Genomic DNA, 27,896 nt, shown 5'->3' on the forward strand with positions numbered 1-27,896 from the left:
GCAGTCATCTGAGTGAGGTGTCTTAGGAACAGAATCTAACAAACATATAAAGGTTCCCAGCCAGGCAAAAGCAGCTCTTGCAGCAAATCATAATTACACACAATACTTTTCACATATCCTACAATGTGTTTGCCATGCAGGACTGGCATCTTCTCCACAGCTCAACGTCATTCCCTTTCAGCATGCTCTTCACATTTGACCACCTTCAGGTCCACCCCATTGCGTTGCGTGGAAGTATGTGCCCAAACTCCAGCAAGGTGACTGCAAAACCCACCTTGATCACAAACCCCACAGTCAGTAAAAGCATACAGTGATACCAGTACGTAATCCTACCAAGGGTTTAATTGCTGGATTAGCTACAAACACGTCTGTTACCTTCCTGCACACACTCAAACCCAGATGATGGCATCCCAGATTACAGGCTCCAGGAATGTCTTCTGCATTCCACAACTCAGACCCCAGGTACGCCTCAAATACTCAGAAGACAGAGATCGACATGATAACGCTCAGGAAGTTTTGAAGTAAACTTCCCCAGTGGCTGGTGGTCTTTGCTCTGCAGACCTAGGACCTGGTTAACACCCACTAAGAGACATACCTGAAAGCAAAGACAGTGGGAAACGCGGATGAAACACTCCATTTCTGTAGAGAAGTCATTATCTCTCAGCTTAATTTTAAGACAGTTCTTAACTTTAAGAGCACAACAATGGGTTAGAATGATAGAAACAACATCTTCTGCCGTAAATCACGCTACACTGAAGAACCAGAAAGCCAAAACTTGAGACTATAGTTTCTGCACAGTTTTGCTCTGTGGTTCAGCAGAGCACGGTCAGGTCAGAGCTTACACAGGCGAGAACTGCAGGCTTGGGAAAGAAGAGAAAGATCTGCTTGGTAGTGAAAATATAATTTTATTTAACAATAGCTGCCAGCAGGATACTGGTATATCTGTAAAAGATGTTCCAGAGAGTGAAAGACAAAAGCAAACTACAACAAAGTGTATCAACTCTTCAAGTATTTCTGCAAACAACGCTCCAACGCCGCTGTCCTGTCTCAGGAGCCTCGATAGCCTGTTCTGCTCCCCTGCTCTCCCAGCCCCCATCCCCTCCAGAAACAAAATGTAATAGCTGGTGGCACAGCTTCTGAGGCAGATGAAATAGTTTTCACTTGGGATAAAGCCTTCTTCTGAAAATATTAATTGATGTGTTCAGATAGTGCTCTGAGTGGCAAAGAGTAAAGAGAAGTTGACTGTACTTAGCCACTTTTTGTTCTACGCTGAGATAGGCATCAGTGGGTTTGGCTCAAGCATCTTCAATTTATTCATGCCTGTGCTCCTTTGATACGAAATGCTAATTTGCTACTTTAGCATAAGAACTTGATTACATCTCGCTTCTTATCATGGAGCTGCAGCAACTCCCAATGGGTCGGGACATGCCCCTTGCGGAAAAAACACCAATTTGATGGGAAAATGCAAAGGTAGGAGCGAGGCTGTGACTGTCCGAGGGACACTTACAGACAGCAGCCAACAGCAGAAGCACAGAAGAGCTCTGGAGTCCATGAAATGGCTTCAGGAGTTCACAGGCAGCTCCTACACAGAAGCAACCTCGTCAAGAAGGGATGCTTTGTTAAGAATTAAAACAACCCCATGCATATACTATGATCTGTTCTCCCACGCAAAACCAGGGTGACGATGATGGATTTTCCCTTTATGTTCAGGAAATACACAAGTCACCTGTTTTAATGGGAATTTCAGCATATTTCAGCTTGAGAATAAAGTAAGTTATTCAGCATGCTAATACATGCAGCCAACTTGCAAACTGGAATGCCTACTTGAAAGGGTAACTGCTGTTTTTAAATTGCAGAAGGGGCTAGAAGCATCATTTTAAATTTAAACAGGGGGTAGATTAATTGCTGTTTGATGAAATTAAAAATGCATTTAAAGATCAGATTGTAAACAAGTTGACAGAAGTCAAGAATTTACATAGTTATGAAAGGGCTTTTTTAATTAACATAGCGCTGGTGATTGGGGCCAGATGAAAGTGCTCTGCCCACACCAGACGCTGAGCCTGTGCCACACCACCCCAGCTACACTCTGCTCCTTCAGGGATCACCTACAGAGGTGGGAGCTGCTCTCGGGGGAGCCCTGGCCCCTGCTGAAGCCAGCAAGAGGCTGGGCAGCCCCTGCCACAACACACACGACTGCAGGAGGAAGCTACAAGGACCCACTCCTTTCACGCAGGACAGTTAAGAGCTCTCATGTGGTAACTGCCTCAATCACGAACCTGGTCCTCATCTGAATTCCACCTACAAGGGAAAGGCCCTCAGTACTCCATTGTACTGAGATAAGAAATACATTAGTTACAGCGAGAGCTTTAACTTTGTTTACAAGCTTTCAGACACAATCATTAAAGTACTTAATGCCGAACAGAACGTATTACAATTGCTTGAAGATTGCCTATAAAAGTAGAGAGAATATATTATCTATAAGAGACAACAAGCCTGGTATTTAACAAGGGAAGTGTCTGCATTGACACACAGGCAGTGTGAGCATCACAACAGGCATGGAAGCATCTCATGCTCACACACAAAACGCCTGGGGTCTGCAGTGTGCACACAAGGGCTACTTTGCTTTTAAAAGGAGGAAGGCCCAATCCCTACAGCTTCCAAGGGCCATCCTGATGTAGGATTTAGAGTTTAAAACTTCACAAGGATATGCCACAATCACATTGCTTCCTATGTTCTTGGTTTTAAAGGTTAACTAGATGATGGCAAAGAGCACCAAACCAATGGGGGCTGAGCAGGGTTGGGTGTTTTTTTACCCCAATGTGTCATTAAAAACGTTATTTAGCAAATAAGGAAGTAATTCCCTTTTCTAGATGTCACGTTGTAGCAAAGACTGAACCCCTACAGAGGCTTATTATGGCCGAGAATGTTTATTCAGGAGGAGAACGTGACGTTAGAACACAGTAATCATTAAAAGGCTACGGTGGTCACTGCAGAATTGTCTTCCTGTGCCTAAACACCCCTGTAATAAATCCTAATAGGGTCTAAGTGTATCTACGGTCATCTTCAAAAGACACGTAACAGAACTGCTAACTGCCTTTATATAGGAACTCTAGCTCTAGGAAGGTGAGACAAGGCACCACAAGCCATGTATACAAATATGGATCTTGTACTCTACCTCTTCTACGACAAACTAACTTCATGGGTATATAAAGTAGCAAAAGCGGGACGCTTAGAAAAGTCAGGCTGGTTTTCATCAAGCCAGTGCTTACCAAAAAAATTAGTGTATAAAAGTGTTTATGTGAGCATTTCCATGTTATTGCAGAATGTTAAATATTCCAATGACAACCTACCAGGAATAGCACTTTCCAGCTTCTAAAATCAGTTAAATACAAAAGTATCTTTACAAAAAAATAGGCATATAAGTCTAGTGTTCTTTGGAGCTGTTTATGATGGTCTTTTAAAAATAACCTAGCAGTTTAATCCATGCATCAAAATCATCAATTCTAAACAAGAAAACTCCTCCCTGCTTTAGAAAGATTTGAAAATTGTGTTTAAAAAACTTGTAGTGCTATTCCTCAGTGTCGCTGTAAAAAGCTTCTGTTATAGTAGTGCAATGATTATGACCACGCAGAATTGCAGTCCAGGTGCACAGACCAGCAATCAGGAGAGATTCCATGGAGAGGACGGGACTCCACGCACCATTGCTTTACAAGAGTAATTCATGGAGTTGCTTTCAGGAAAAAAATGCATACTAGAATTTAAGGCAAATGTTATCTTTAAAGGTCACTTTAGCTTTCTTCAGGAAAGAAACAGCTTTCCAAAGCTGCCCAAAGACCCCACTTTAGTGGCTGTCAGGGTTCAGCCTCCATCACTAATCATTGCACTGCTATTCACCACAGACAGCAGCTATTTCCAACTAACACTAACTTTTACAGGTACTTGGGTTACACAGCACAGATTTTGTCAGTAAATATCACCAGAAAGACCTATACAAAATGAAGGCCCTTAACTACCAAAAAGAAAGCCACTTGCAGTTTTAAGGGGAACGCATTCTTCCGGACAAGCGTAAGCTGCCAATTTTAAAACAAATGAAGTTTTTGGTTTGGTTTTTTAATGTCATCAAGCTCTTGAAGACACAACTAAATAACTCTGAACCGCGAGCTTCCTGCGACAGCACTCAGCCTAGGTTCAAACTTCCCTCGTGCTTGAAGACGTTCAAATCTGAGTTGCTCACTTGAGCTTATCCTCAACCACTGCTGAGATTTCAAATCCAAGAGTACTTTTTTCTTTGTTAAAAAGCGTTGCCAAACATTCTGCAAGTGGCTCTTTTGGGCAGCAAGTTCCCTCCTCTATGGAAAACAGACAGACAAGCAGGTACAGTTCAATGTGTCAGATATGACAATTGTGTGTAGATCTTCTGGAAAAGCAATAAATTCCAAAATACATAAATACTCCTTGTACCATATAGCCAGACAGATTCCTAAACCAATTCGTAGACAGGGACCAAATGTCTGCAAAGGAAAGCAGTAGGGGCAAGAGAACCCTTCATAGTGAAGAACCTAGAGTCACCCCGGTGCAATATTAACATAACTGCATTAATGATATTCATACGTGCTGTGAAAGGAGGTAAGGAAAAACAAGCCTATAATTAAGTCTGCAAACTTTAGGTAATTACTGTACCTGGTCTATCCACCATAACTTTGAATAACTGCAAGTTCATGCAAAAAAAATTGCTATCTTATACGAAAAGAGCAGTCTGTTAGAAGCCTTGTTATGGAATATGCAAGAAGTCATCTCTTTTGCAAGTGCTGTTTACTTGGTGAGTCTCTTGGCTACATCACTGTAAGCTATTTCAATTTCTTTGTCTCCAGGGCAGGTATTGGTGAATTCATCCCTGCTGTAAGCATTCGTCAGGTATCTCCAAATCCCTGTCATTTCCTTGGGAATCTCAAAGTTGCGGTATTTTTTGGCCACCACCTAGAACAAAAGAATTAGATTATGAATTTACATCCTTCGTCTTCAACCACTTGTCCATCCCTTGCCACTCGCCCATTACGTTGTCCTTCAACATGGTACACAGTCACTTCTAGTCAGGAGAACACGTTCCTCTGGGAGAGGCCTGGACCTGGCAGCACCCTGCCTCCCTTTGTTCCTATCCCTCTTTTCCCCAAAGGAAACACTGCTGCACCCAGGCAGAAACTTAATCTGTGGCTCCATCTGCAGTACAGAGCTGACAAGGATCACTGGAGATGGTGAAAGGAACTCCAGTCAGGATTGCACAGGCACATCTTCCCTCCTGCAGTTAACCTCACCTTCCTCCTTCCAGGCTTCCAACTTCATTTTTTTACATACAATCCTTGTATTTCACACTGTGCCCTTTCCTTTGCTGTTAATAGAGCAGTTTCCTCTACAGATAGGAGAAGATGTCCACTTCAACCATTAACATAACATTCACCTTCCTTCTTCTGCCTCATTCTTCTACATGTTGCAACCTCTGCGAACCACACTGGTCAGCGCAGTAAAACAGGTTTTGGCTTGTGCCTATCACCATCTGATGGATGACTGGTTCACACCTCCACTGGATTCACCTGCTCTACCCCAAAGCCCTTGGGAATTACCCAAATCTTGTGCAATTTCACCCACTGTTAATGCTGTAGTTAAGCTTACACAGGAGCTTACAAAGAGTTGAAGCTGGACTCAAGAATGTCATAAACATCAACATTTCGTCCTTCATTGTCACATAACAACATATAAAGCATTTACCTTGACAATGTGCAGTTTGGGTAGCAGGTTGCAGTCTGCTAGCGTCATCTCATTGCCATCCAAGAACTTGCGGGTAGAAACTGTTATATCCTCCATGCTATTTTCATCTATCTCATCGGGAAGAGGAGAGTTCAGATACTCGTCCAGTTTCTGGAGGGTTTTCAGGAGGCCACGTTCTAAGGCTGCAGAGGAAGGAAGAGTTTTTAAAACACGAAAGAGAACCAAACCCCAAATTTCAAAGCCAACTGTAATTTAGGATCTTGATATTAGCAGCAGGTCTGAACCCCAAACCCCAATCACTGCATGACCCAGCAGAGACACTGAAAGGTTTTCAACCTGTGTGCAGTTTTTGTGGCAGCACTGCTGCCGGAGCTGCCTTCGTGCTCACCAGTGACACCCAAACTGAACTAGATCCCTTGAAATATCACTCTGATGCAGGTTATTTAGACGCTGGTTTATACACGAGCTCGCACCAACTGAAAATACAACTGTCCACAGGTGCTTATTTTTGGTTTAAAAAGTGGCTTACGTCTGTTTCTTAAGACTGCTCCTGAGTGGCTTAAGCTAATCGGAATTAAGCTCTGCTAGGGTTTATATTCATTTGCACATAATCTGTTTAATGCCTCATGCTCCCCCACCAGCTCGGAGCAGGCACAGGCTGCTGAGGAGCTGTGTGGAATCCAGCACCAGAGGGCAGCACACCCCATGGAATCAAAACTACTTCTCAGCTGCTCACAAACACCTCTCCATCCGAAGCACAGCAGAAGACCATTCCCATTCCCTGACTCTCTTCCCTCCACCTACATCGAGGTCAAAAGATTTGTACTCAACTATTAAAGGTCTAATTGTGCATTCTTTTGCTGTTATTGATAGCTGTCCTTCTATGTTCTCTCCACGCAGAAAGGTCTTAACCCTTTGAATAAAGCAACATGAACTTTACTCAGAACTCTGAATGGGAACCCTCAAACACCCAAGGGTGTGGAAAGGCCTTGCAGCAAAGGCTTGGCAACACCACCACCACGGCAGCATGATGCAAACTCGGCATGGAATTCGGTTCTGGGTGTTAAAATCACTTCTACTTAGTTCAAGAGTTTTGAGTGGCTGTTGCGTAGGGAAGTTGCAGTGCCAGGACACTGACAAACCATTCACACCCTGCTGGAATTGTGGTTGGAGACAGTAAGTTCTCTTTGGAAGCGTTGGAATCTTTGAGCATTAAACCACAGGTCTGATTCCAGTGCCCCTCAACATGATGGAAGATTTGTCACTGAGACACTTCACAGCAAAGCTGCACTGGAAAACCCAAGGGCTGCAGGTATCTGCCCAAACCTACCTTCGTTAGCTTCTGGTCTGGAATTTTTTATAAAGGCAGAAAATTTGGCAAATATATCCATTCCAGCAGTGTTGGATTCTGGATGCTTTGGTGAAAGTTTTAGGTACCTAAAACGTAGAAAGAAGAAGATGTACAGCACATCGTTCCTGGCAGAATGACGCTCATCATGTATTAACCAGCAAAAGAAAACTGTTTCTAACATAAAGATGAGGGAAATGAAGGGAGGAAAGATTTGACAAGCAAGAACTCTGAGCTGCTTTCAGTGTCTGTCTTCAGTTTACTGATGACGAAGAACACCGCAACCAGTGCAGAAAACCCCTCTGAGAACATTCCCTCTACTCCAAGGGGACAAACTATCATTTTAACACTTACTTGGGTGGAGCCAAAACATCTTCCAGGAACTCCTCAATCTTATTCACATCCGTTTTCACTTCACCATTGTAAGTGATGAAGGGCGGATGAGTGCCTGGAGCCAGGTTTTGAAGGTCTGCTGGTTTCCTGGGGTGAAACACAAGGCACGAGTAAGCACGGGACATCCGCGGCCAGCTTCCACTGCTACAGTCACAAAAGCACCGCCTGAGGTTTGCACATCCTTGTAGTTGTATATACATACATACATATATATACACATACACACACATATCACCAGTTTTCTTTTTTAAAAGCACGTTTACAGCTTGATCAGCATGTTGAATGTACACTTGATACCAATTCAGTTCAGATGCTTAAGACCCACTGCTTCCTCCTACCTCTGGCTATGTTTTTTCTCAAGTTGATAAAACATTGTCTAGCAGGGGGATATATATACACCCAGCACACCAACACGCTCTCTCCTTCCCAAGATCTGCAGTACAGTTTATATATAGCATAATCTGCGATCAGTGATAATCCTCCCCCTTTACACAGAGCTTTGCTGGAAAGAAGCAAGTCTGATACAGAGCAGTATGTGTAAACCATTTACTATGTGCACACAAAATCTGGTTCTAGACAAGCTGACAGATGCTTAAACATCCTGTTTAAAAACGATGCCTAAAGCTTCCTGATCCAGCAGGAAGTCTGCCAAGAGAAAGCTGCCCCTTCATTACTGTTTGAACAAGTCCACACCAGACCATAACCCTTCAACTGCGTTTGTTCTTTGCACGATGTGACCACGCTTCTGAGGCAGCACCAAGCACCCAGGAACAGGGTTTAGTGGATGCTGGACCTCCAGTTCATGAAACCCTCCTGGCTGGACTGGGCAGAGAAACCAGACCACTAACAGCCACAGCCACAGGCACTCTGGCAGCATGAGGAAGCAGCACTCGCAGGGAGAGCGCTCAGACTCTAACCAAGCACAGTTTATGGGTTTATCCTCTAGAAATGCTGCTCCCAATTCCTTACAAACCCAGGATCCCCAGCCAGGATTCACCTCCTGCCCACTGCTGAGCCTTTAAGCAGGCAAACAGCAACAGCTTGTAGTGCCAAAGCACGCTGAGGAGACAGGAGCACCGGGCAGTGTGTGTGAAACAGTAAGAAAACTGATTTTCATACTCAACAGTAAACCCCCTGCTTTAGCCAGGTGACACAAGTCGCGTGAATACAAGAATTTAACCATTTTCAAGCTTCCAAGAAGTTATTTCTCTCTCATAGTTGCCATCGCCCTCTTACTTTTAGGATTTAAAAGCCTGTCATCGGTTAATGCTCTAAGTAGCTTTACATTTCATTTCGACAGAGCTCTGCAACCCACAACAATTACAGGAAGTCATCGTGGCTCCCTTCCAATTTCTCTGTTGGCCAGATAAAATTCCCCACAAGGAATGTTATGTTCAAAGCAAACAGAGGCGGGCCCACCGGATCCGCAGTGATGCTGTCAAAGGAAAGGTTTCATTTCAGAAACAAACTGGTCTCATGAACGAGCCAAAGAACCAGAGCGCATCTCAAGCATCCCAGAGCACCTTATTAACCCCTCCTGCCAGGCCAGCCTGGCCACCCGAAAGCACAGGGACACCCCACAGCCGAAGCTCAAAGGTAATAGAGGGTTTGACTTCCAGTTCCTGCTCTTGCCATCAGCAAACCCTGGGTTACCGCATACAAGCCACAGCCCTTATAGCACCACAAGTACACAGGGGTGTCCTTATAAGTCTAAGAGCATAACTTCCCTTAAGAGCTGAACAAGGAGGCAATTAAAAATATTGATTTTAATCCAGGGATAAACCTGGACACCTTTTTTAAAAGGCAAAACAAAAACCCCACCAACCAAACCCCCCCAACTCCCATAACCAACACTGCAAACAGCTCCATACAGCTGGGACCTGCCCCTGAGGTTACCAGGGCATGCGATCGTGTCCTGATGTAGGGCCATGTAATCAATACCTGGCTATCACCAGCTAATGAAGTGGGCAGGCTCTTTAGCACCAGCGGTAAGGTATGAGCGTTTCATGGCTTTGCCACAGACCAGAAGAGCACTCAGCATGCAAATCATTTCTTGATGATCAGACAAAAGCCAGCCCCAAATGCAATGTGCTCTACCGCGATTTACATTGCGCAAGTACTGCCACACGTGTAATGTGGAGACAGATGCCAGCAATGAACCCCGCTGTCTCCAGTCCCCAGGCAGCATCTTACACTGCTGAAGCTGCATTCGCCTCTGGGCAGGCTGTAATATTGACTAATCTCTTAATCTTTGTCTGTCAACCTAACTGTAAAACCACACCACCACGACGTTTAAAATGGGATTTCAAAACGTAACTGAACACAAGCTGGCTCCGAAGGTTGCTACAAGCCCAACAAATGGTTTATGTCCACTGAACAAGTCCAGTCTCTGAGCACTGAAACCCTGCTTCTGGAAAGGGAAAGAATTAAGCCTCTGTGTGACTGACCCAGAGGAAGAAACACACCATTGCTCTGGAAGGGTGGCACGTCCCACTGCCTTTTGCCTATGCACATATTTTTGGGTCTTAGGAGTGGAACGGAGAACTGCAAAAGCTTCTTCTGTTAGCACAGCATGATGTCTGAGGCAGTCATGGAAGGAAAAACACAAACCACAGTCAGCGGGATCACGCTCAGTTTTTCCTGTGTCCAAGTTACTTGTGAACTTTTGTACCCAACCGGGACCTTTTAAGCCTCACAAAAGACAGAGCTTGCCTTACTGCTGGGCACAAGTTGGGCTGGAAGGCAAAAGCATGGTTTGTAGTGAAATTAATTCAGCTGCTTACATCCGTGACTATCCTTTCCTCAACAAGTCTGTGTCTGTACCAGGAACAAAAAGAAGAGGGGGTGACTGGCTTGAATAATATAACAGCACTTTCTTGTGACAGCATTAGGAGTATGAGGGCAACATTTAGCACCTATTTTGTACTTATTTTGTGTTTTCCCCTCTCAGGTTTAAAAAAAAAAAAAAAATGGGAGGGGGAAAAGCTTTCCTTGCGTAAGAAAAGATGATTTTAACCATCTGCAATCAATTTATATTCTAAAAGTTAGTTTTACATCCCGTTCCCCATCCAACTTAACTCCAAGTTGCCAAAGGGACACAAATAAAGGCAAGTCTAGCAGGCATCTTTGGCATTTTAATGGTACATCTCAAGCTGTTTCAGCAGTAAAAATGCTTCCAAGTATAAAATATCTCTTTCAACCTTGTCAACCCCCCCACCACCACCCCAATAACTGCAGATGGTTAAATAACACCATTGTTATAAGGAAGCCCAAGCTACAAGCAGAACCCAAGCTCTGGTTCTACTCCAGAGGCTTCCCCAAACCACAGGCAGTGCTGAATGGAAGATGTGACACAGCTGGTTTATGTGCACTGGCAGCAACAGTTGTATCTGCAGTAAAATCCCACACTGGCCAGAGAAGATCTCTGCGCTGCACCCAGTTAACAAAAGCCATTTCCTCCCCTTCCGAGTGGTCTCAGCCTTACTGCACATGGAAACACTTGACGCTGGTGGCCAGCACTGAGACAGCAACTTCAGTGATTTAAAAGCATCAAAACAAGTCTCCTCCTTCAAGGGAGGAGAAGAGGTTAAGCCAGGCAGGGTGATTTCCTCCTGACACCTATTACACTTGATCCGCTGGGAGTATTGCCATTGGCTTGCTTTCTGGAAATAAGGTTTGTGAGCACTGGCACTCCCACCTCTCTGCACAGAGTTCCATGACTAACGTGCCATTAGTGCTCCGAAAACAGGGCTTCACACCAAAACCAAACACAAGGCCCCTGCTGAACTGAGCATTTTAACACCACTAAGAAAAGCGCACCCAAGCTCAGGGAATTAACACTCCTGGATTCACATTTCCCCTTCTCAACCACCAAGGCATTCATTTCATTGATGGAGAAGTTGCAACGTAGGTGCCACACAGCATCAGGACGTATCTGGCTATGCTATGCAAAGGCAGAATGTTTTACAGTCCACCTCACTTTATTTCACTCATATTTACCTCCTGGATGGATAGTTTCACATTGTGGTTGCTCTTATTGCGTAATAAACAGTATTATTTCAAAACCTTTAAACAGGGGAGTAGGCTGCACATCACTGATGGCACTTATCACAGAATCATTGGAGATTTGATCCAGGACTGGCTGATCTCAAATACCCACTCAGCAGTCTTTACTTGCAGGATCTAAACATGAAGTCAGCAGGATTCTGTTCTCAGAGACTTCATGTCTGTTAGTTTCACCCAAGAGCACCATGGCAAACAAGAGCATTCAATCAGACCCGTTCTCTTGGGTACAGATACAACCTCGGTTACAAAACCAAGCGACCATCTGTGCATGCACCTTTCACAACGAGGTTGCCTCTTGGTGTTCAAGAAGCCAGATTTTCTTTTTACTCTCCAAAAAGAAGCCACGCAAGAGTTAGAAGCCACAAACAAACATTTATTACACCGAGCACACCGTGCTCTTGCCTGTCAAAGAAACCAAGCATTTCTTACCTCTTCAGGTCAACTGTCGTGACGCTGAACACCACTCCCTTCAGCCAAAGGATCATGAACAGCCTCTGGGAAAAGGGGCAGTTTCCTATGCTCTCTCCATCGCTGCCAGCCTGCAGAAGGGAACAAATAATTCATTAGAAGGTAGGACTGGGCTATGCTTACAATTACTGCAACCTCTTTAATGAAGAGAGGCTAAAGTAACAAGTAACAAGCCAGGGGTTTACTGCCTGCGCAGTCTTCACATCGCTAACTCTTCCAAAGACCTAACAAGCTCAGTCAAACCCAGCCCCACTTTGCAGGAGCACTCCTTTGCTGATGCACCTGGACCAGATACCACCAAGGTTTCTCCATATAATGCACAAAAATGAGCATCCCCAGCATATTTCTGCATCCTTTTGGCGGTGTTTTAGGGGAGTGGTTTGTGGTTTGGGTTTTTTTCCTTAAATACTTGTACCCTCCAATGACTTTTTGCTGCAGACATGAGGAGGGTTTCCTACCAGTGAAATCTGCACAGTTCTGAAGTCAACTAACTGATTTACTTGTCATGGCCTGTAGCAGCTGCTCACAAAATCTACCAGAACAAGTCCTCAGGCAACAAAATAAAGTTGTCCTTCACACTGAGGATGATCCAACTGCTCTCAAGGGTCCAGAAAGAGCAGCTAACGACACCAGCCTGAATAGCCACACCTTCTGATGGCAGCTTTCCAATGTCTGCATTGTTCTTTGTTGTTTATTATTATATTTGCCTTCTTCTACAAGCCATAGCTAATCAACTGGAGTCATCTTCCAGCTCATTGCTTATACCCCCATTGTGCGATGCTACAGCGAGCCAACTGCAACCAGGAACTATGGATCTTTATTGTACTGCAGGTGTTGTAAGGAAAGACATAACTATAAGTACATAGAGACTTCACTGACAATAAAGTAATATTCCAAAGCCACTTTTTATAGGCAATAGATCAATAAGTCTTTGTCCTACCACAACAAAGGTCCATTACAGAGCAACAGTGAGCCACTCCAGGGCAGCCAGTGATGGCATGCATCTCATGATTGCTCTGACAATGAAGTATGTATTGCTGAGTTGGAAAACTTTAGTTTTTAGTGGGCTAGAATTAGGCATGGAAACCTTGAATCTTGTTATAAAATTCAATCCTCTGAAAAGAAGACTGACTCGGTAGTTAAAACAGCCACACATGTCACAGTATCTTCCCCCTTCACATCAGACCAGTTTCAAAGGACTTTGCTTAGTTGTATTTAGTAAGTACAATTATCAAAGCCTGGGTAATTCTTTCATTATTTCTATTAGCAGTTCCCTAAGCCATTTTAAAACCTACTGCAGGATATGCTGGCTGTACCCCTCGGAAATGACAGAAACCAGCTATGTTCAGTAAGCACAGGGCATTCAGAAGCACAGCTACCCAAGTGGAAGGGCTGTACACAGGACTGAGCACATTAACTGCTGTAAGGATTCTACCCACCACATGGAGCAGTGTGCTCCTACCTCACAAAGACTTCCCTCTGCAGTCCATTTCCAGTAACTGTATGCTTTTACAGCTGTTAATATTTAACTGCAATGCCATCCCTCCAGATAGCTGTATGAGCCTATAGTCATATTACTGTGTTTACACTGGTAAATTATGCCAATGTAGATTTACACTTATCTACCTTTGTAAAACAATACTGGAAAAGGCAACACTTCATCCCACCTAAGGAAAATCTATTTTTGTCCTGCCCAGGCTAATTCACGCCTCCAAGCAGAAGCAGTTCTTTGATTCAGAACTTGTCTCAGTCTTCAAGTTTTATGGCAACTTCAACAGCTACTGAAACAGCTTCAGTGCCACAACAGATGTAAAAGCAAAATGGTTCCCCCGTGCACAAAACAGGAGCAAATAGGAAGATTCCCTATTAGAAACTGCAGGGTTTGTCCTAAACCCAGGAGTTAGTTACAACAGCAACCAAGCCTTTGTCTGCCCGGGCTCTGCAACCTGTTGGGGTGATCAGAACAAGCAGCAGCATCGGCAAAACACGGGTCAAGGGCACAGGAAAAACAAATCATGACAATGACAGAGATGTTAAACATTTTTATATCAAACAGACTTTGGAACTGCTCTGCTGCCACAACAACAGCTCAGAAGTTAGAACAAACAGCTGCTTAGAATTTAAAGCACAGCACGGAACCGTGGCTTCCATTGAGGTCCATCTTCCTAAGCCAAAACCAAAGTGACCAGTGAGGACCAAAAAAGGCCAAATGCACTCACACTGTAATGCCAACTTGTACCAAAACGTTGCTTCTCTTCTAACACAAGTGTAACGCTCAAGATGAGCAAACAACAAACAGCATCTGCTTTTGTTTAAGCAAGCCAGGCTCTGGGGATTATGTGAACCAGAGGGAAGTGTTACAGCCCACTAACATACAGCACTTTGAACGAAACCTAATGCACTTCCAAAGCTGCAGCTGAACAGCTAAACTGAGCACAGACTTCCCCGTCTACATTCAAACGTTTGTCCCACTTCTGCTCCAGAAAGTCCCAAGTTATTCTGAGCACATCCTGGAGAAGGAATGCAGTCAGAATGCCAAGAAACTTTTGGCTTCAGTGCTCTGGAGCCCAGGAATTCTGCTATGTAACTGTTTGCCCGAGAGGCCCATTTTCTACCTCCTTGTATGTGATGCACTCGGAGCTACAGCTGCTACAACCATGCTGGTGGTGCTCATGTGCCTCCTCTTCCATCACGTAAGATCTCGTTCAGAGGGAGATGACTTTGGCTGATGTGTCTCTGAGCCAGTTCTGACTCTGGTTTTCTGCACTGGAATAGAGCTGGAAACCTTGTAAATCTTCAAGAATACCCTGAAATACCCCATGACCGGTCATGCCAGGGTTAATCATGTAATGACTGTTGCTTAGGTCCACTCTTAGCAGCCAGAAACCTCTCTGCCTTATCTTTGAATTCAGGCCGTAATATTCAGGTCTTCAGTGTCTAATCCTCATCACCACCAGAGCAAACCCAGATAATTCAACAAAATTGCATTAATTCTATACCAAGAAGCTTTTTTTAGCTCAAATTCTTTCTGAAACTGCTTCCCCTGAAGCAGTGATTGCATTCAAATGTGACTGGTTTTCCCATAAAACCCAGAGAATTTAAGTGATCATACATGTAAGAGGACAGTGATCATATACGTGAGAGAGGACAGCGATCATACATGTGAGAGAGGACAGAGATCATACATGTGAGACGACAGCGATCATACATGTGAGAGAGGACAGTGATCATACATGTGAGACGACAGTGATCATACATGTAAGAGAACACATGATCATACATGAGAGGACAGTGATCATACATGTAAGAGAACACATGACCATACATGTGAGAGGACAGTGATCATACATGTGAGAGAACACATGATCATACATGTGAGAAGACAGTGATCATACATGTAAGAGAACACATAATCATACATGTGAGAGGACAGTGATCATACATGTAAGAGAACACATGATCATACATGCGAGAGGACAGTGATCATACATGTAAGAGAACACATGATCATACATGTGAGAGGACAGTGATCATACATGTAAGAGAACACATGACCATACATGTGAGAGGACAGTGATCATACATGTGAGAGAACACGTGATTATACATGTGAGAAGACAGTGATCATACATGTGTAAGAGAACACATGATCATACATGTGAGAGGACAGTGATCATACATGTGAGAGAACACATGATCATACATGTGAGAGGACAGTGATCATACATGTAAGAGAACACATGATCATACATGTGAGAGGACAGTGATCATACATGTAAGAGAACACATGATCATACATGCGAGAGGACAGTGATCATACATGTAAGAGAACACATGACCATACATGTGAGAGGACAGTGATCATACATGTGAGAGAACACATGACCATACATGTAAGAGGACAGTGATCATACATGTAAGAGAACACATGACCATACATGTGAGAGGACAGTGATCATACATGTAAGAGAACACATGACCATACATGTGAGAGGACAGTGATCATACATGTAAGAGAACACATGATCATACATGTGAGAGGACAGTGATCATACATGTAAGAGAACACATGATCATACATGTGAGAGGACAGTGATCATACATGTAAGAGAACACATGATCATACATGTGAGAGGACAGTGATCATACATGTAAGAGAACACATGATCATACATGAGAGGACAGTGATCATACATGTAAGAGAACACATGATCATACATGTGAGAGGACAGTGATCATACATGTAAGAGAACACATGACCATACATGTGAGAGGACAGTGATCATACATGTAAGAGAACACATGACCATACATGTGAGAGGACAGTGATCATACATGTAAGAGAACACATGACCATACATGTAAGAGAACACATGATCATACATGTGAGAGGACAGTGATCATACATGTAAGAGAACACATGACCATACATGTAAGAGAACACATGACCATACATGTGAGAGGACAGTGATCATACATGTAAGAGAACACATGACCATACATGTGTTTAAGCAGCTGAACACGCTAAGGGAAAACAAATGTGAAATCATTCTTTACAGGCGCACACAAATGGACTCCCAAGAACCTGCCTGTATTTCTCCAGGCAGAAATGAAGCCACGACAAACTGGGAGGCAAAGAAGCGTTTAGAAGGCCACAGCGCCCTCCTCATGGAGTAGAGACGGGAGCGACTCCAGAGTAAAACAGACCCCTGGAAATCTCTGCTCCCAGAGTCCTGCTTCCGAAGAGCCAGCAGGCAAAAGGAACACACTGCAGGTTCCCCAGACTGCCCCAAATGACTGCAGAAGTAACAGTAAAGTCAAAGTGCACTTGATGAGAAGTGTAATAGAGCTCAGTCTCTGCCTACGTAAATGAGACTAACGCAAAGGGCAGAACAGTAGAAGCCCATTTCCTAATTTACCCAAAACTATCAAGGGAATCTCTCCCAGATTTGACCTACCTGAGGCAGGAGAAAATAAAGTTTGGATGAAGAGGGAAAAACTCATTCCAGAAGCATCTTCCAGGATGCCTTTCATCAAACAGAACCACTAGAGCTGTCTGATTACAGAGCCAAAGCCCTCGCTTCCCTGAATCAGGAATCTGCAAAGCCTACAAGATCAGTGCTCCAAGAAATGATCAGGCTGGGGAAAGAAAACCAATGGAGGCTGCTATGGGCAGATTTTGAGCTCTGCAATTTTAAAACACCTTGGTTCTAGCTAAAAGAGAAACACCTACATGAGAGAAACAGCACAACACACCCATTACCTCAAACCAGCAGGTACAAGCACCCCTGCGTGTTTCATGAACAGTAAACTCATCCCAAAATGAGGGCATTAATAATAATCCTACTTGGATGACTGTTTTGAGAGGAAATGGTTCAGGGTAAACGAGCACAGAGAAAAACACGAAGCAAGTTCAAACTCCAGAGATGAAACAATAAAGAATACAGAAAGGGGTGGTTTAATGCTCCACACATGAATACTGAAAACGGCTTGGTAACATCAGTCTAAATCCTTGCAGCATCTGCTCAGACCTTTATCTTGCCAAGCTGAATAAACAGAATTCCAGGCTGTCTGTGGAGCAGCATTTGCCAATAAGCTGGAAAGAATTATGTCCATGAAAGGACCCTAGCAGTAGGTGAGGTAACACCAAAGGGCTGCTCCGTACGGTGCCACTCTCCCAACCATTTGGGGTTCCTGTCCAGGCTGATGGATGAGCTGCAGGGATGTTCTGCGTGAGCATTCACTCTGCAAGCCAAAACATCTGAAAGGGTTCCAATGTCTGAAATATTCATGAGCCATCATTCAAAAGAAGAGAACGGGTGACAAGGGAGCAAGCTGCAGGGATTTGGACTGGGAAAGCGCTGTCTGCAATACACAGTGTTCGATTCATTCTCACCTTTCGGATGTGTTAGCTTGAGAAGGGAGTTGGCTTGTGGTTTGATGGGAGGAACAAGTCAGGGAGCAAACTGGAATCGAGCCCTGAACTCTGCAATTACCTAAATGTGGTTCAGGCAGATTTAACCCAAGGGGTGATGAGATGAAAGGGACACTGCCACTGGCCAACTCCCCTTTCCTGTGCCCCCTCCATCAGTCAAACGCATCACCAGAACAGCAGTGCCAGCACAAACCCCACAGCAACCCTGGACAACTCCTCCAGCACGTCTGTTCCCTTCTCCCAATACACCACCGAGCGTGTTCAAGCCATAAACACCACAGAAACATCCGCCTGCTTTAAATAACCAGCCAGCGAGAGCTGTTATCACCACATCCACGTGAAGGATGGATGAAAAAGGGCTGGGAACCACCTATGACACACATCTATCCTCCTCATTTACTGCTAATGTAAGTTAAAAAGTCACTAAAGATTCAGTCCAAGAACAAAATAAGCTTGCAGCAACCATGAAGAAGATTTACTCACACTATTAAACATCTCTGACAAGCAAGGTAACTCCTGCGATACTTCCGCGATGTGAAGATTCCAAATAAAGCATCTAACATCGTTCTCATCACTCAAGGCAAGCAGTTCGGCACCTCACACAGCTCTTCCTTCCAACTTCCCTTTGTTCCTTGTGTTATATGGCCAGGAGATGAGCCTACAGCCCCACAGACAGCATGAGAAGGGCCCTCCTACCACATTAAGCCTTCCCTATGAGATCCTGTTTCCAATGGCAGTATTAACTAACCTCCACCACAGGTTTCCCCAGTGCCTTCTGGATGCTTTGAAACACAGAAGGGAACTTGTTTTCCTAAAGGAAATGACAAGATAAGCAAGCCCCTCCATTATGTGCCACCTAAAATGAGTGTACACTGATCTCCGGACTGGATACAGCTGACCTCAGAAAGCTCCAAATTAAGCTTGCAGCACCTATAGCACAGTTGTATCTTCGTATGAACTACACCCATTAGTGTAACCCCTTTATTCCACCTTTGTAAGGGAACTTTAAAAAGTCTGGTAACACTGAACCAAGTTAGACTTCAACTCTCCCATCACAACCACCACCACCCCCCCCCCCCAGTTTTAGTTCTCTAGAACAAGTTAAGTAATCGCCACTGCCTCGAACAGCCAACCCTGTAAGTAAAACACAGGAAAAACAGAGAACAAAAAGCATAAGGCCACTGCTTACACCCTGGATTAACTGCGCATACAAAGAGCCCTAGATGACGAGTGTGTGTTATCGATGTGCTGACTGACACCAAACCCCAAGGAGCAGCACCCTCAGCTACCGCTGCCTCCTGACGAGCTGTCCCGTCGCTGTGCAGCCTGTAACCAACCCAGCTTCCACTTCGGCTGCAATTCCTGGAAACTCAAAAGCCTTAAAACTTAACTGAACTCCCTGCACTGACCGCAGATGGGGCTGTTACACCAGGGAAAGCAATGGTCATCAGCCCCTAACGCAGCCTCTTCTGTCATTACTGCTCTGATAAGCCACCACTGTCAGACATCTGACCAACAGCAGCTGACCATTTGGGGATGATGCTATTTTTAAGCCCTGCGATGCCGTTCCTAATGAAATCATTGCGGCCTTGTCTTGCACTTCCTGCAACTCCTGCTCACTGCTACCCAATTCTCACTGTAAATCTTTGGGAAAAAGCTACGGGATGTTCATGACCTGCTAAAGTAACTTCACTATTCAAGCAGAAGTTAATTAAGTGCTTCCAGTTCTTTGGAGAAAAGAAATTACCCCATGTTCATCCTTTGGGAGAATCGGATGAAGAGTCAGAATCAAAACATGCATTAAATCCTCACCATTTTCTCTGGTGAAGAAATTAACTTAATGACCTGAATACAAAAACTGGGGATTATTGTGGGCCACCTCCAAGCCTGACACAGGAAAATGAGATTACTCAGGAAGGGCAGAAGCCTGGCATCTCCTCTCTGCTGTCCCTGCTACACCAGTGGCAATGCCTTTAACAAAGTGATCCGGTGGGAACAAACTTCAGACAGCACCAAACTGACTGAAATTTGCTGGGTAACAGCGTGACACGTTCTTGCACTATTCTAGCAGGAAACTGTAAGCAGGCAATTAACTATATAGTACTAAGGGTTTCTTTTATAGAGGTTGAAACTTGCTCAGGGGCCTGAGAGCAATGGTTCTCTCCCAGAACAGATAGTACATTTGTTAAAAGTACTGTGGGCGCTTTGGCTACAGCCCAACAGACTTAATTCCAACCCTTTCCCTCTTCCCCCCACCCAATAATGAAGCATCTATAAAAATCACAGCAGAGAACTGCAAACCTTGTCACTGGGGCTTGGAAGTTGAAGCAACGTTTTCAGCTCGGCATGTAAGAGTTCATCAAATAAACCTCTGAACACACATCCCTTCTGCAGGACATAAAGAACCCTGCTTATGGCATCTTATAACCTAATTTCCAGGGGTAATATCATAGAATCCCAGCCTGGTTTGGGTTGGAAGGGACCTGAATCTCCTGCAGCTCCAACCCCTGCCACGGGCAGGGACCCCTTCCACTAGAGCAGCTTGCTCCAAGCCCCTGTGTCCAACCTGGCCTTGAACACTGCCAGGGATGGGGCAGCCACAGCTTCTCTGGGCACCCTGTGCCAGCGCCTCAGCACCCTCACAGGGAAGAGCTTCTGCCTGAGAGCTCAGCTCAGTCTCCCCTCGGGCAGGTTAAAGCCATTCCCCTTGGCCTGTCCCTACATCCCTTGTCCCAAGCCCCTCTCCAGGTTTCCTGCTGTTGAGCAATGCTGGGCACATTAGCAGAGAGGAGCCGTGAGGAGCTGCTCCAACTCCACCTTGGGCACTGCTCCTTGTCCAGCCACCAGGTCCTCAGGTGGCTGGGGCTGAGGCTGAGCCCCACCATGGGCAGGATGCACAAGTGAGTGCCATGTCAAGGTGCCGGTCCAACAGCAACCACCCGGGAGCTTCCCAACTCTGAGAAAATCAGGAATCCAGCTAAAACCCCAACTGCCTCCAATGCAAACAGCAACGGCACTGAAGAACGTGCCAATGGACAAAGAAATGACTCCAATCCTCAAAACTCACGAGAGAGCTGCAGCTTTGAACCTTCATCCCCTGCTAACAGCATATTCAAGAGCTCTAGCAAGGGAAAACGTTACTTTTAGGCTGAAAATGGCACTGGAGTTTTCATTGTAGAGCACTAGAGAACACAGGTTTTGAGGAAGGCTTGCACTCCGCTGCTTCTGGTTCCAGTGCAAGCAACACGCAAGTCCGTTGCTAAAAGACCCCCTGTGACTGAACCTGACATCCCCTGGGAGATGGTATCCCAGGTCTCCAGATGCAGAGTAGAACTTCCTCCTCTGGGACATCTTGCCTTATCTCATTCAGCTCCAGTACAGTGCGTCCCACCGGGCAGTTAATGCATCACTCTGAAAGGCTACAGAAATATACTTCTGCTTGCTTTGATTTTATTTTTAGACGTAACCACGTAAAAAACGATTTCTTCTATTTAAAAAAGCAGCTCTCCCAAGTACAGACCATCAAACTGCAGCCAAACAGTAATGGGGGACCAGAGCCAAAACCTGAGGCTGGTCCAGTAGCACTGCCTGATCTCATTAGCTCTTCCCATGAAAATACACAGCTATGACTTCACTCCTGGATTACACTCCTATATTTAGTTTATACCTAATATGGACATTCAGTGTACAGAACGAAGTCATTTCCTTTCCTCGTGCAAAGTTCCTTGCCCTTTGTCTAGCCAACAATACAAGGAATAGGTCTGAACTCTCAGAGAACCTGCACACAAAGACATCTGTAGTTCATGGGGTTTAGCTTATGTCTTTCACCCCAGCATAAACAAACACAGCATTCAGAGCCCTAAAAATCTCATTGTGTCACAGATGAACATCTGACCTGAAATACAGAGAAACAAGCTCAAAACAAGGTTAAAAAAAACCCAACCTTATCTTCTTTAGGAAAAGAATATCCTAAATAAAGAATTCAATGCTCCTGAAGCCAAAGCTCCATTTAAATTCCTGTCAAGGCAACATAATGATTTGGGGTTTGGATGTTTTAGCTGTTAAAATGTTCACATCTCTTAATGCACCAAATGAGCACAGAGTGAGTACCTGAAATGAAGAACATGCTAACAAGCCCATCAGATTTCACCAGGACAATAAATCGGTTGGTTGTGGGTTACTTGCAGAGAGCTGTGAACATAAAACCCAAATCAGATGGGTAACAAGTACACACGCGGGCAATCAGCCTGCAGCCCAAGCACCCTCCTGAAGGCTGCTGTCTCATGCCCAATGCTGAAGCTCCACGTCCCCACTGGCAGACAAAGCCACCTCGCTTTTCCCCACACTGTCCAGTCAAGGTTCTACACAACTGCACTGCGCAGGGGCCTATCAGCTGCAGGGCATTAAGGAACATCCAAAAACCCAAGGGAGACGATGAAGCAACTGATGCCAAGTGCAGTTATCCGGGCACAAAAGCAGCTCCTGGGGGTTTCTCAGCGGTCTGTCCAGCCCAGCCAGCACTTGGAACTGATGTAGGGCTGTCACAAAAGCGTGTGAGCCCTGTGGTAGTCAATCACAGCAAATGTCTCATTTGAAAGAGAATCTGAATATACTGGGGAGAGAACGACAGCCCGGGGCACTTTCTGTCCCTTTTAACCAATGTACACCTTTAAAAATCAAACTTGCAGCCTCAGAGTACAAAAGTCATTCTCCAAAGTACACAGCTTACTATTTAGCTAGGAGTCCAAAGAATTCCCAAACACCGCGTTGCAAGAGAACACGGCCATCAGCCATCCACAAGCTCAGCTCCAGAACCAGCTTCCCTGCTCACCCTGTTCACACTGTAAGACACAGTCATACTTTTCAAATGAAGAACTCTCTTGCCTCACTGTTTCCTTCCACAAGATTAGGTCAGGATAACCAGTGAAAGACTAGACAGTGACTGAGTCACTGCAGGCTCAGGGTAATGATTACCAACTCCTTAGGAAGCTAATAGTGCCACGGTGCTGCCCACTGGAAGATTACCAGACCTTTCCACCCATTTCCAAACAGTGAAACAGAATTTACATCAGTATTCCCCATGTCTACACATCACCTCCCAGCCAGCAGCTATCTTTCCATACAGACAAGACACCTCTGTTAGGAGGAGTCTCATTCCCTTCAGATTCCTTCAGGAGAACTTTGGAGATGTGTTCTGGGAATTCCTTACTGCGTGCACACAATCACGCTCTGACACACAAGAGCATCAGGAACAAGACTCGGAGGGCTCAGATCCTCCATTGACGTTTACCCGACACTGGACAGGTTCCAGCCCCTAGAGCTCATCCCACCATATATGCCCCTCACATCACCTTCTCTCTCCCCTACAGGCCTTCAGGGCACAGCCAGAGGCATTTCCCAGCTGTGAACACTGGGCCAGACAGAATTCAGCTGCAAAGAAAACCCCAAGTTCTCTTGACAGTCTGATCTATGTGTTAGGCATTGGAAAGGGGAGGATAGATGTCCGTGGATAAGACCATTACTGCTCAGGTGCACTCAGAGGCAATTTCTGACTGAAGAAAAAGCTAACCCATCTGTGTAATCCCTTTGAAAATGATTGCCAGGAGTTTTCCAAGGAGCTGACTTTCCAATGGGCTGCAAAAGCGCATTTACACTAAACCGCACCGTACCAAGTGCACCAGTTTCTGCATTGGCAATCAGATTCAAATCAAAAAGCCAAGGATGTTCCTGGCGACGAGAACTTTCCCAGGCAGAATTTAAGGGAATACAGTTTGCTGGCCAAAGGAGGAAAAGGCAGGGTTTAAACAGCTGAGCACAGGATATAAGAAGACGGTTACGCCTCAGCTTATAAAGGGATCCTTTACAATGCTCCAGTGTTTGCTCACGAGAACCAAGCCACCCACGGAAGTTTGCTGTCTCTACCAAAAACCCATCAAAGGCAGACCGAGCAAGTTCTCAGGTGCTGGGCTTATTACCTCAAACCTGAAAAGGATGACCTGGTACCTAAGGAGGAGACTGATGTAATAGGATTATCGAGCGATAAGCCTGCCCCTGGCAAGACTGCTCTGGGAGGAATGCTGCGTGTCTCTATTCCTGTTACTCCCTCACATCAATGGTCCTTTTTATTTTACAGTTATATTGTAGTTGGAAAAAAGATGAATGAGAACATGGGATGGTTTGTAATAAACCAACCTACAGCAGCTACACTGCTCCAGAGCAATGTAAGGACACACAGTCAACCGTGAAACAACGGCAGACCTGAACGTGTATGATTCACACAACTCACTCCTCCCACCCAGCCCTGAGCTGATCCCCAGCACACATCCTGCAGCTCCTGACCCCGGCTCCAACCCTGAACTGAACAAAGCAGACCCAGAGCCCAGACCACAACAACTCACCTGCCAAATGCCTGTTTAGTTCAGAGAGACAAGAGCAGCCAAGCTCCTGGATGATCACTGGGAGCGTTCAGAGCAGGGGATTTGTTCAATGGGAAGACGCAGGGGTTTTCTACTGACAGCACCGCTCACAGGGAATCAGACGTGGATGCTCTCTGATTTTCAAAACAGGTGCTCAGTTTCACAATGACATTACTGGAAGCTGCCAGAAATCCAAGGTCTAACTGATCTGCAAGTATACCCATGTCATATGGGGAGAGCAGCTTCCTCAATGGTTACCCGCATCTCCCATAGCCAGTCTCATGCCAGCAGATCTCCAACTATGGATTTCTTGTTTGTGGGGTTTCTTGTTTTAACTTGTTGATACCTGTGTCTTCACCCTGCTACCACCAGGAGAACACAACCCTGACTGTCCTTTAAAACCAAGGGCTGAGCTTGCAGCAGCTTCCATCCCCATCTCCTTTGTACACTGTCCTAAAGAACCTGCATGAGTAGCTTCCTCAGCTCTGTCCTGTGGTTTCCACAGATGAGTGGTTCTATTTGGCCGAGTCTGTCCACCACATGTTTTATCTACAATAAAATCCACACACACTCAACTGAATTGCAGCTCTTACAAGTGGCTGAAGTGCATTCAGATCGCAACGCTCATGTCTCCACGTGCACACTCATAACAGCAGCCTTCACTCTAAAATGCCACCAGGGCACATAAAAACATCCCTGTGAGACAATGGAAGCGGCCTCCCTCATTAATAAAACATGTGAGCGCAGGAGGCATCCAAACGAAAAAGGATCCATCACCGGCTCCTCCTCATCAGCTCCCACAGGAAAGGCTTCAGAAACATTTACAGTTAGCTCAAGAGACCACAGGCAGCCCACCAGCACCGCAACGAGAAACCTGCTGAAGCTGCTCATTACAGCAGACCAGGGAACAGATCATTCACCTCCATTTCAGCATGGCAATGCATTTTCTTACCCAAGTACCTGAATTCTGCACGTGTGTTATCACAGACTATGAGGATCATACTTACAGCAAGATACACTTGCTCTTGACTAAATCAAAGCAATTTGCTGGTGACAAACAGCCCTACGTAGTTATTCACAGCTGAAACCCAACCACGTGTGCACTCCTCCCCATGCTGTGCCCATCCTATTTTGTTACTGATCACAATTTAACAAGATTCGAGCCCAACATTTTGGGCAGGAAGCCAAACAGTTTCTCCTGCTTCACAGGTCTGTTTCTCAAGCTTTAATCCATACCTTTGTTTCATCTCGGTCTGGCTGCTACAATCCTTTGTACACAGGTCATGCAGTCACCACCCTTCAGCCGCAGGCACTTGGCAGAGGGCTCCTTTTTGGTCAAGAAGCCTTTCCACTACCTCTCGGTGCAGAGCTTTGCTGACTAACAGTGCACAGGTAGAAGCCAGACCCCACGGGCTCTCTGGGAAGTGATCATGGGGATGCATGGGGAAATACTCTGAGAGGGACTCAGAAACTTCAGATGTTTTCTAAGTAAAAACCATGCAACTGAAAAGCAGACACTGAGCCTCCCATTTACACGGGGGGGAATCACTAAGCCAAAATCTGCTGCTCTTCAAGCAGCCACTGTTAGTTCTATTGAACAACCATACATGTTCTTGGGCATTTTCTGAAGTGACCGTCTCAAGGAGACAGGCAGCAAAGAAGACCTTGACAACCTGTTCTGATAACACTGAACGGCTTCAATAAAGCGTGGGACAGGCAGCAACACCCAGATGAAACTATTCTGGTCTGTCTGCTGGGTGGGAGTGTTCTTCCTCTGCAGGAATTTACAGGGAAATGACCTTTACCTGAAGATCACAAAGGCAGACAAGAAGAACTGCTTCTTTAACCTGAACTCTAGCAGACAGACAGCACACAGCTGGCAGCAGTCACTCCTAGCACTGGGAAAAGGCTTCCTTGAGGGAGATGCTGTAATACTGATAATTCGAAATACAGCCTCCTTAAACCCATGCCAGTAAAGAAGTTTTAATTGAGAGAGACAGAAAAACTCCCCTTTCACATCCTCTTACATGTTTATTGGTCCAATACCGATTTAGAACCAACACATCTTTCTCACAACTCATTTTACACCTTCTTCCATGCTACTCCTCATGCATAAAACATCCTCATTAAACAGATGAATGAAGCTTCTCCCCCCAGATCCTCCTGCCATCAATCACTGCTCTCATTTGTTTAAAAAGAAGAAAAATTGGCCAACAAACTTCAGGACAGCTGAAGAGAAGTTGGCAAACAGAACAAGTACTGCTATAAATAATTCCAAGCGATGTGTAACTTAATTGCTGTACCAGGGAGTTCTAACCTCGACACCAAGAACCTCAATATTCGCAGTAAAATCAGGTCTGGAATCTTCCACTGTAATGCTTTTCCCGTTACTGCCTCCCAATGCTACTTAGGGGTCTGAAATGGAAAAAACTTCACTATTTTTAGAGTGCCGTTTAAGATATAAAATCTCTATTTAATGACTTATTTTCAAGGCTCCACCTAATCTACCGGAAGTTTTCATGTTGATCGTGTTACACTAAGTGATGCCCAAGATCCCAGCTGAAGATTTCCCATTATTTTCTCACTGCAACGGAGAGAAACTTCATCTGAAGAAGTAAAATACTTCTTCTCTAGAGGCTTTCTTCCAAGTGAGCTGAAGCACAGAGAGCAGAGGCTGACACCACTTACTCCCCACACTTTAGCTATGAGGTAAAAGCAAGATGCCGCATCACTAGAGCCCTGGAGGATACAAAACATTGCATCATACCGCAGTACGTGAACGCAAATCATGCCGAGATGGCAAACGCGATCTGCGGTATCAGCGCCGGACCAGGGCAGCGCAACGCAGCCCCGTCCTCCCCGCCTGGGAGCAGCCCCGGCGATGCCTCCACCCGCGGGGCTCCACCCGAGCGCGGGGCTGGGGGACAGGAACTCGCGGCTTTGCTCCGGGCGCGGGGCTGGGGCCGGTGAGCAACGCCCGGTGCCGGTCCCGGTCCCGCCGGGCGCTGGGGAAGAATCTTCCGGCAACTTCCCCGAGGGGCCCTGCCCGAGGCCCGCGCTGCCGCCCGCCCGCACACCCGGCCCCGCGCCGGTCCCTGCCGGCCCCTCCCCGCCCAAAGGCCCTTTTGTGCGCGGCGGGGCGGCACCCGCGGCCGGGCCCGGCACCGCCCTGAGCGGAGCCCCGCGGGCTGCAAACGGGGTCCAAACGGAGCCCCCGCGCGAACGCGGAGCCCGCGGGCGGGAAAACGGCGGCGCGCAACGGCCGGAGCGCGCGCCGAGAGAGGAGCCGCGGCGGGAGCGGACGGGACCCGACCCCCCCCCGCCGCCACCGGCTCACCTTGACGAAGAGCTCGATGACGGGCTCCCTGTCGCCCTCCTTGACCCCGTTGACCGGCACGGACAGCGCCATGCTCCAGCCCCGCCGCCGCCACCGGGACCGGGACCGCGACACCGGCACCGTGCGACCGCCTGCGCGCGACTGAGCCCGCCCCGCCCCGGGCGCCAGACC

General features: G+C 45.9%; 1 protein-coding gene across 1 annotated transcript; it reads right to left on the minus strand.

The window, feature by feature from the left end:
* Window positions 1-885: 885 nt before the first annotated feature.
* On the minus strand, window positions 886-27,896 carry CLIC4 (chloride intracellular channel 4). Its single transcript, XM_062628722.1, has 6 exons — window positions 27,726-27,896; window positions 11,999-12,108; window positions 7,466-7,591; window positions 7,094-7,200; window positions 5,764-5,945; window positions 886-4,977 (listed from the first exon to the last, which is right to left on the minus strand). Exons 1-6 carry the CDS (start codon window positions 27,795-27,797, stop codon window positions 4,813-4,815), a joined length of 762 nt encoding a protein of 253 aa, XP_062484706.1. The 5' UTR covers window positions 27,798-27,896; the 3' UTR covers window positions 886-4,812.

Source organism: Pezoporus occidentalis, unplaced genomic scaffold (assembly GCF_034315485.1).
Source record: "Pezoporus occidentalis ecotype Australia unplaced genomic scaffold, CSIRO_AGI_Poc_V1 ctg321, whole genome shotgun sequence".
Lineage (NCBI taxonomy): Eukaryota > Metazoa > Chordata > Aves > Psittaciformes > Psittacidae > Pezoporus > Pezoporus occidentalis.